Source organism: Thalassophryne amazonica, unplaced genomic scaffold, assembly GCF_902500255.1.
Source record: "Thalassophryne amazonica unplaced genomic scaffold, fThaAma1.1, whole genome shotgun sequence".
NCBI lineage: Eukaryota > Metazoa > Chordata > Actinopteri > Batrachoidiformes > Batrachoididae > Thalassophryne > Thalassophryne amazonica.
Genome location: NW_022986553.1, coordinates 18,258 through 28,699, shown reverse-complemented (window position 1 = coordinate 28,699; position 10,442 = coordinate 18,258). Strand labels below are relative to the sequence as shown.

Sequence of the window (10,442 nt, the reverse complement as noted above, 5' to 3'; positions counted from 1 at the left end):
TAAAGGATCGAATGGTTAATGTTGCTCCGTTGTTGTTGCTATTTCCCACAAGATAAGCGCTTACATTTAGGCGAACCAGTTCCAGGTGGGAAAGTCCGCTTGAATAGCTTCACACACCGTGTCGTCAGCGTATGGAACAGTGCTTGTATTGGTCATCAAAGTTCCCAGTATTCTAACATTTTACAGGTTATTAGACAACTATTGGACTGAGTTCGGTGTACATTTTATTCACAAAGCTAATTTAGACTTTCGAGAAATCAGTCAACCCATGAGCCTTGTCATAATCACAAGGTTAAGTGACTCACCCAGAGGTGGCACAAACCAGTGTCATGTCCTGACAGTGCTTTTCTGCTATTTTCTTCCACAGGTAACATATAGGTATGCCAATGGGAAGTCACTTCAAACCAGACAGGCTAAAAGTTAACCTCAGGCTTGTCATCAACCGTCTCAAGCTGTTGGAAAAAAGAAAAGTGAGTCCTGGAACAGCAACAGTCACATTAATTTCTGTACTATGGAGTCCTGGGTGTTTTTGTTTCATTCTTGTGTATTCCTCACTATAATGAGTGTTTACATTTTCCTACTCCTATTCACTAATTTAACATGAAGCTGAGCTTGCTCAAAAGGCACGGAAGGAGATAGCTGATTACCTGGCATCAGGAAAGGATGAGCGGGCACGGATCCGCGTGGAGCACATTATCAGAGAGGACTACCTGGTCGAGGCAATGGAGATCCTGGAGCTTTATTGTGACCTGTTACTGGCTCGATTTGGCCTCATCCAGAGTATGAAGTGAGTAATGGAACTTACAGAAGTTTTCCCACCCCGTTTTTTTTATTTATTTGTTTGCCTACGCACAAATGATCACGAGTCAGATGCGTAAGTAGTTTTATGCCAGATGCCCATTCTGACACCACTCTAGTTCTACACACACAGTCCCTTGTGTTCCCAAGTGGTCTTCTAGACAAGTACTAGTCCTTCTGAGATCTTACAGGGTTAGGTGTACACAAGGCAGCATGACTGTACTAATTCCTAAATGGTTAATGTGATATTTTTGATAAGCACTTTGAATTAAGCTCACAGTCTACAGTTCATGCGCATATTGATTGTTTCATTTTAACTCTGTGGTGGTGGTGTACACAGGGAAAATCATAAAAATCGTCGTCAAATTACTTTTGGACCCAACTATGTGAAAAGCATACATATTAGTGTTTTGTGGTCTAGCTGCAAGTATTCTTGTCCCTTTCTGTTTCCACATTTAGGGAACTGGACCCAGGTTTACAAGAGGCAGTTTCCACCCTCATCTGGGCAGCCCCGCGCCTCCAGACAGAGGTGTCTGAATTGAAAGTTGTAAGTATAGCCAATGTTATTTCACAATGAGCTGACAGTTTATGACTTTTAGGTACATCTTCATCAGACTTTCTACTGTTTTGATAGCCTTATCTTATAACACTTCTTTCAGGTTGTCTGACCAACTGTGTGCAAAATACAGTAAGGAGTACGGTAAACTGTGTAAGACAAACCAGATTGGCACAGTCAATGACAGGGTAAACAATTTTTATTTTTGTTACTTCCTCTTACCTGTGTTTAAGAATACACTATTTTATAACCATACTTTTAAAACAATCTTCATGGTTTTAGCTGATGCTCAAATTGGGTGTGGAGGCCCCTCCCAAGATATTGGTGGAGCGCTACCTGATAGAGATAGCAAAGAACTATAATGTGCCTTATGAATCTGACGCAATGGTCCGGGTGAGTTTTTAAAGAACTATTTTTGACAGAATAAAGCCATTTAGTATTTATACAAATGTTGTTGTCTGTTTATCACTGGACAGCCTGAAGTGTGTCTTGGGGAGGAGGCAGACCTGATTGATGTGAACAATGAAAAGAGATTTGGTGGAAGAGGTGGTGGTGGTGGCGGCGGTGGCGGCTTTAGTGCTCCTCCTGTGCCCATGGGCATGCCCATGCCCATGCCTATGCCAACAGCTTTCAACTATCCACCTCCCAAAGGAGCTGTAAGTTATTACTGCTAATTACACTACTGTTCACCTTCTAAATGTGATTTACAACCCGCTGATTTATATGTCCATATTGTTTCACATATCCTATCAAGTCACACAGCTAGTTGTAGTTTTATCTTTCCCAGTTTTGAGACACCCACATTTGAGACTTTTGCCACATCCCAATGAACCAGTTCGAGTGAGTGAGCATGCGTGCTGGGTCAGGTCAAAGCACATAAACAAACTTTGCACAGTATTTGGCATTGAAAACATTGTTTTCAGTCAAAGTGTAGCTTATGGAGTATGAATAGAGTAAATATTTGATTTTATTGTGATTAAAAGTCATCATTTTATAATTACTGTATAAAGAAACCTTATTTAAAAAAAATTGATATTAAACAGTAACATTGTGTAATAGGCCACGCATGCATGTTTATCACCACTCTATCATGATGCACTTAATATTATGGTTTTGGGTGTATATTTTTGGATTTTCAGGAAGAGGGAACTTGCAGCCTTGCTCAAGCTGTACAGATCACTTGCTAACTGCTTTTTGCTTAACTGATCCTTTCACAACATACAGTATTTAGTATTTACAGGTTGCTCCTTTCTCTGCCCCTGAACAAGGCAGCGTCTACATCTGGTCCACAGGCGCTGGACTGTGGCTGCCCACTGCTCCTAGTGGTTAGATTGTGTCTAACTGTAATTAGGATGGGTTAAATGCAGCGGACAACTTTCATTGTATGCATATATGTGGAATGACAATAAAGGAAGAGTTGGCAGACTCATCCCCTTCACACTACAGAAGTTAGAGATATGTTCCAGTCTCTATGGGTCACATGACTCAGGAAGGATTTAATTTTAGTTTTAGTTTTTATACTCCTGTTACATGAAATGGATCAGTGGCTACAGTACTGGCCTTTTGTGCAGATAGTTGTTGCTTTGAGCACCAGGTGGGAATTGCACCTGATGCCCTCCCTGTTGCCCATTCAGCAGTAAAAGGGGTACATGACTAGTAATTGGGGAAGGCATAAAGCGCCAAGGAAAGGACTGGCCCCCTACCGCATCATGCTGTGACCTTGAAACATGTGCAGCTCCCTGAAGCTCAGAAAAGGTGACATTGTTTTGGCAATGAATCTAATTAGTATTTTAGGTGCCATTTATACATTTGAGGTGTGGATGATACTGTTTTACTGTGAACCAAACATAGGTCACTGACTTAAGGCTGTGACTGATTGTTGTGACAGTCTTTAATGTTTATCCTTATGTTAGTTACTTTTATACATATAAAATGATCTGTGGACTCAAAACGTGGATATGTAATATAAATGACAGTCAGTACTTCTTAGAAATTTGTACCTGACTCTTGATGTCTTCTAGGAACCATTTAATGCCCCCTTTGGAACCTACAATAACATCAGCGACTTCCAGCCCGTCATGGGAGGAGGCCAGCCTCCTCAGCTGCCCACTTCTCCCCCACATATGAGTCTGTAAGTGGCCAAACCTCTCCACTCCATGCCCCCTCATGTTCCCACAGATGGAGAGACGGACAGTGCAGGGCATCACTCAGGGAAGAGCAGTTCATTTAGATTACTTTCAGCTTTCACCTTCTTCTGCATATCTGCACTATTTCATCACCGTCTGCTTAGAATCATCTTTAGATGCACAGACATAAGTAACTATTTTGAATTACACAGACTAACAATATCTTTGCTCATTGTTCCGAATAACATTCTGGTTGTGGACCTACAGTTGAAGCCTTAAGTTTACATACATCTTGACTAGAACTGTTCAAACTTGATGTTTCCCTGCTCCACACACTTCATGTTATGAAAGACGTTCATTCTGTGAGTTAGAATGTCTTCTAGTTCTATAAAACCCCTGTCAACACCTTGATTGATTTAACCAGTCCAATATTTGGACATATGCCAGTATATGATTGATACGTCTCACATACACGGGCCGTAAGTTGTAGATAATTTTTGCTATTGTTTCACACATTTCTTGTAAGTTACTCATAAGTCAAAATACATTCATTGATGCTGTCCATTGATTGGCTGAATAACTGAAAACCTGTAGTCATGCAAACAGTTCAGACTGTTTCAAATATCAGAAGCATTCACACACTGCGTAAATATAGTCTTAATCTTACCAGGTGTTTCAGCTGGATTCATCATCACGGCCTGATGAAAACGTATCCACATAAAGCATCCCGATTTTGGAAAGTGGCATCTGAAAATACTTTAGTTCATTGTGGCTGAAGAAATGTAGCATTTTTAAAGAAGTCCCTCTGTGTTTGTCTGCTCTCACTGCATTTCTCAGCCTGAACCAGAGAATGCCGGAACTTGTTGAAAAAATTTAAGAGTCAAAGCGCTTCATTCATTCACCTCAGCATTTACCACACGCATCAGTAGACACGTCAGCATTCTGCACACAATGAATATAAATCCATGATCCACCAAGACAAAAATAAAATTAAAAAAATGTTAAATTACTCTGTCTGACCTCCGTGTGAAGGGGCGGGGCCACGCTGCAGCGTACGTGTGCTCATTGACGTTCTCATCAATGTTTAAATATTCCCACCTACCAAACAAAAGGGTTCTGCTGGCGGTGGAAACGCAAACCAAGCTAGATTTAACTGTTCTGACACGCACCACACCGTGCAGTACCAAATGGGGCTGTTAGAATATGCTTGCTAAATCATCATGGTGTGACAGCTGCACTAACGTATTCGACGTATCCAGCATATTTGGGCGCATTCTTCATACGTCCGCATACACTGGCTAAATCGCCAAGGTGTGGTAGGGCCTTAAAGTTACTTTTATTTGAAACAGTGTTTGAGAGATTTATTTCAAAGTTTATTTGATCAGATTTCAGACTTTTAATGAGGCAAACATTGTGGTACATTTTCTTAGTGTTTTAGTATAGCTTTTATTTCATCCAATATAATTACAATATTATAAACTATGGCAATCAACTACTTGTATTTAAATAGTTCTGGTATGAGATTGTGCCCAACTAGCAGACAGGGTGTTTTTATTGAGAATTTCTTGTTTCTAAAGAGACTCTGTGACAATTTTTTTACAGTTACACCACATTATTGTTTTGCTGTCATCCACCAAATATTATCTCAGAAGTGACTAAAATTAAATGTTACATATGGTCCTCAAAAAATTGTATAAAATAATAATATTTTAAGTTTTTAATTTGAACCCTTCTAAATTTAATTAACCAATTGGACAAAAATGTCATCATGTATTTAAACTGGACCCTTTGACATACTTAAAATCTGACATATGAATTAAAAAAGTGAAATAAATCTTTTAAAAAAATGTAATCACTTTTTGGAAATTATGTAGACATTCCAATTTATTAAAAGTATTGTTTGGTAACACAAAACATGGAATTGGTGAAAATGTTTCTGCTTTAATTTAAGGTGTATGTAAATTTGTGGCCTCAGTTGTGATTAAGTTATTTTTATAGTCGGCGAAAGACTTGCATAAGATGGTGCACTGGTGTATTTTTGTGAAGTCCTCCGGTTTGTTTCTGGTGTGAACACAAAGGTGTTGGCTTCTCCGAAACACAAGTTACTGCAATGTTTTCATGTGTTGTTTTACTACTACCCAACGGCAAACTCCAGTATAGAAAAAATGAAACCACCATGGCAGTGCCAAATCTTTCAGTTCTTTGAAATGCCACTTGAGGCTGACTGTAAAAGCATGAAACTCCCTATACACCCTTTTCCAGTCACCTTTTTTTATACACATGATGCATTGTGAGCTGCCATTTTGTTGGGCAAGCTGCTGTAAAGCTGAAATGGGAACATTCAAAATGTCTTTTAAAAATGCAGTAAATGTCTCAGAACTCACCAGTTCAGGTTATTTTAAGCTGTAAAGTTATGAATATTAGGGGAGTGGTCATTTGAATGATAGTGTGTGCGCCAGTGGATCATTCAGGGCCCCACTAGTAGTGGCTGCTAGCTGTTGTGCACTTAACCTTGTCTGTTATTTGTAGAATTTTGTTACAAAATGATATGATCATATGTCTTTGTGTGCAGTTAATTGTTCTGATGGACCAAATATGAGCTGAAGAGGTTCTGTTGAGTGAAATTTTGCATGTTAGCACCATTAGTATTAGGTTAGCTCTAATTAGCTGGTAGCTGGGTACATTAGCTCCAATAATGGTCATGTGGTTACTGGACATATAGTCATTGCCAGTATAGAACGGTCATATTTTTTTTTTTTTTTTATACGCTCACCCATGCTACCTGTTATGAAAACCACCATTCAGTCCACAAAAAATATGCATTAATCAAATGTCAGAACCAAAGTTTGTCTGTTAGTTTAGATTGCTTCTTTGATAACTCCAGTTTGGAGGGATCTAGCTTCATTCACCCTGCTAAAATCATAGCACCACCTCTTTACCCATTTATGGGTTGTCTGGGAGTTGGGCTGAGTTTGGCACTGTCGAGACAGTGGCATCTGTAGCTGTCCCACTGCAGCCTCAGCTACTAACCAGCACTTACGTACATTTGTTTCTTTATAGTCTATCAGTTTCTGTCCTGACACAGATTCTTCGAATTTCAGATTGATGACCTTTCTGACAAACCATTTCTTCCTTCCCAGACTGTAGGTAAGTTTTACCAACAGTCCACCATGCTTGATAGGTCAGGAAACAAACTTTTAAACTTCAAATGGAAATCCAGATCCATTTGACATACTCCCACATAAGCAGTATTGTATTACTTTTCAGTTTGGGACGCTGAGATTTAAGGGTAAGCTGTGAAATGTGTTATACATTAAAGCAAAATGTTTTATTTGCCCTCCAGGTCCTGGCCCGTCATCTCAGAAGTTTGACACCAGTGCCCTCCCAGAACTCCCCTCCGTTCCTGACACACTCCCCACGTCCTCCGTTGGCAGGAACACCACCACCTCGGATGACATTGATTTTGATGATTTAACACGCCGGTTTGAGGAGCTGAAGAAGAAGAATTAATTGTTCTATTTCTGGTCTAAAACACACACACACAGCCGGTGTTCTCATTTCTGTAATGCATAATAGGAAATATGAGGCTCAGAATTAGATTTGGATAGTTTTTGCCCCTTTCTACACTGAAAATGTTCAGTATACCCATTCTCTTACCTCATCTAGATAAATGTGAGCAGCTTACTGAGGGTGTTTGGCTCACTTTATGTTTATTTAGCAGAAATCTGATTTATTTTGGACAAGGCAGTACCGGTGCGTACCATGTGGTTTTATATCTTTATACACTGACCATCATATAAATTAATGTACAATCAACAGATTCTAGCCACTTTTCACTGCTATTTACATCCTGTACCCCCCCCCCCCCCCAATTTGTCAGTGATGAATTATAAATGTAACCAAATTTAGCGTTTAGTCTTATTTATTGTTGCTTTTGTTTTTCCTCTCTTCCTGGCATTTTGGGTTAAAATAATGTATTCTGTATCTGCCTTCAGCTTGCTGTGCACAGTGTGTTGCTGTGACCTTTGAAAGGGCGTCACAGTTCTGACTCAGACCAGTCAAACAAGCCTAACTGGCTGCTACAGTTTTGGTATGAAGTCAGCATTCTCTTGGGTGACATAGACGGAGATTTTTTTTTAAGGCAGGCCTCCAACACCCACAGTTGTTTTTTTGTTTTTTCTCTCTCTCTCTCTCTCTTGCTCTCCTCCACTAAGACAGCAGCAGTGATTACTGGTTGAGAGGCAAGCTGCATTTTCAGCATTGGCCCAGTCATGTAATTTTGTAATTAAGAGAAGACTACTTTGAACACTCCTTAAATTACTGGGGATCTGAAACCATAAGATTTTCCAGGGCTGCAACTAATTATTTCACAGTTGATTAATCTAATGATTATTTCCTTGAATGATTGTTTTTGTTTTGTTTTTTTTCACATAAAATGTGAGAAAATGGTGAAAATGTCAGTCAGCATTTCCCAAAGCCCACAATGACATCATTGAAAGTCTTGTTTTCTCCAGATCCAACATAGCAAAGAAAATTGCAAACCAACCAATAAAGTACTTACATTTAAGAAGCTGAAATCAGGGAATTTGCAGATTAATTTAAAAGAAAAAAAAGATTCTAAAGTTAATCGATGAGTAAAACAGCTGGTGATTTACAATCTATTTGGTTAATCGTTGCACCTCTGGATTTGGCTACAGTGGAACAGAAATGTGAAGCATCATGATGACTGTCAAAACTGATTTGGACAAATACTGGAACATAGCAGCAGTATGGAAATCTGTGATGTACTGCATGCACAGTGACAGCCAGATGATTTATGCAGATTATTAATGTAGGAGTTCTTCAGTACTTTACAAATCAGATTTATATACATATATTTCCAGTTTAGTTCTCTCGAATGTTATTTTTATCAAATACTTGCACTTTGCCGTTGAACTGCTGCATTAAGAAGCAACAGACAAACTGCATTCCAGGCGTCATACAGCCTGATTTGATGTAAATATTGACTTCTGCATTAGCTTATTCTCAGCATGTGCACGTCTAATCCTGCATTGCCTTAGGAGTCATTTCTCATGAGAGGCCTTGCCATTTTGTGTTGAGATTTATGTTATGCATTTCTTACTTATCCAGACTTCACAGGTAACAAACACACTACCTGCATTTAAAGTTTGAATTTCCACAGTTGTGTTTTGTCAGCAGAGGGGGATGTGGGGTCTGGACTAAAAATGTTTTTATGTGGTGTGTGCATGGCAAAGAGGACGGCCGTCAGCAAGATGATTCAGCAATTTCCAGAAAGCAAATGGTGCATCTGAAAGCTTTTCAGCTGGCAGCAGACATGGTTCATGAGTAGTTTATGGGGAAATATGAGAGCGTAACACTACACAACTGATCTGCTCACTGTCTTTGTTCTTCTGTGTTGGACTGTTCTTTCATGCTAAAGTTTGAAAAGATGTGAATTGTTGCAGAAAAAAAAACAGGTTTATGCTTTTCCACTGTATAACAAAATTTAAAATTTAATAAAATACTATTTAGAACTGGAGTAGAGATGTCAAGGGTCAGTTTGTGCTTCATGACACATATCTAATGGTCACCAGTATGGGTCCTCAGTGATGAGAGTAAAAGTTCTAAGGTATCCACATAATGTGTTCTCATACAGATTGTATTTTTGTAGAGATGGTCCTTATCTTTAGCCACATTTCACCTGTATGTCCCACATCTACATAAAGACCAACGGAGGCTCCCTATTAATCATTAGGTCATTACTAATGCCTGAAGACGTGACTGATCTGTAGTTTGGAGATGTGATGTCTGAATGTTTGACGCTCTGCACCTGTATGACATGGCATTGGATTTAAAGTACTAGGAACCAGAGAGTTAAGAAATTTGTGACCGTTCGTCCTGAAATGATGTGACAAGATTAACCAGTCTGACCTCAGCTGTGACCTCGAGGACTGAGTTTGACTCTTAGTGAAAGATTGAATCAGTGACTGCGACATCAGCGTGAGTAACACGAGCTTTGCTGCAGTGTTTTGAGTCCACAGTGTGTACTGAACAGAAATCAGGTACTCTGTTTTTAGCCCTTGGTGTCTTTTCTACAAACTCAAAGCGTTGCTTAAATTTTGCATTGACCCTTTGCACATAGTTTAGGTGTGACAATGATTACCGTCCTAGTCTGGAGATGTTGCATATTTAAAGCCTTCATTTATATTTTGTCAGGTTAAATGATTGTCTGAAATGTTTTATTCGTTTATTCAAATTCACACGCACTACATTCAGTATAATTAAATGCAAACAATATACATTTTACTAAATAAAAATATTTAATGGTGCTCAAAAATGCTTAGTCCTGCATGTAATTCACAAAGCAGAAGCACAAACTTAAACCCAGTTTGGTCAAGGGAGAACATATTCAATCACGTTTTTCAACCTACCTTCCCTGGTTCTCAAGACCAGGCACCTAAGTGGCTCTCGTATTTTACTCTTCCTTTTTAGATATACCTTTAGATACTAGCATAGTTCCACCTTAGAATTGGAATATATAAGATACCTTACTGAATTTTCATGTAGGCAATGAAAAGTCATATCGCACTTTCTCAGTTTGTATTTATGGTACCAGAGCTGAAGTGAAAAATTGAACAAATCTGGTCTAATATGTACGATTACATGAATGCATGTGGCCATTGTCGCAATATAGGTACTATGAAAGTCTGCACAGTGAATGTTTGGCTGTTACTCACTATGATGACTATTAATGTTGACAGCAGTTAAGGATTAATTGATACAGATCTTTAAAGGCTAAAGTGTTTTTAAAATAAAGCCAGTGATAGAGCTCGGAAAATAACTTCCAATGAAATTGACTAATACACATATTAATATTTGAAAATTCAAAAGGGTGAAATATGTTTTATTTTGGCATTAATTAAAAGTAAATGGTGTCCCTGCAACTTTGCCAGCTGTGCTTG

At 38.9% G+C, this 10,442-nt stretch overlaps 1 protein-coding gene across 1 annotated transcript; it reads left to right on the top strand.

The window, feature by feature from the left end:
- Positions 1-606: 606 nt before the first annotated feature.
- Positions 607-8,934, top strand: LOC117506289 (IST1 homolog; the record flags this gene model as incomplete). The annotated part of the gene is made up of 8 exons (XM_034165778.1): positions 607-787; positions 1,258-1,346; positions 1,460-1,542; positions 1,637-1,747; positions 1,831-2,010; positions 3,376-3,485; positions 6,582-6,627; positions 6,824-8,934. Coding segments are annotated over 7 exons (800 nt in total), but the record flags the coding sequence as incomplete, so codon positions are not given.
- Between the last annotated feature and the right edge of the window lie 1,508 nt (positions 8,935-10,442).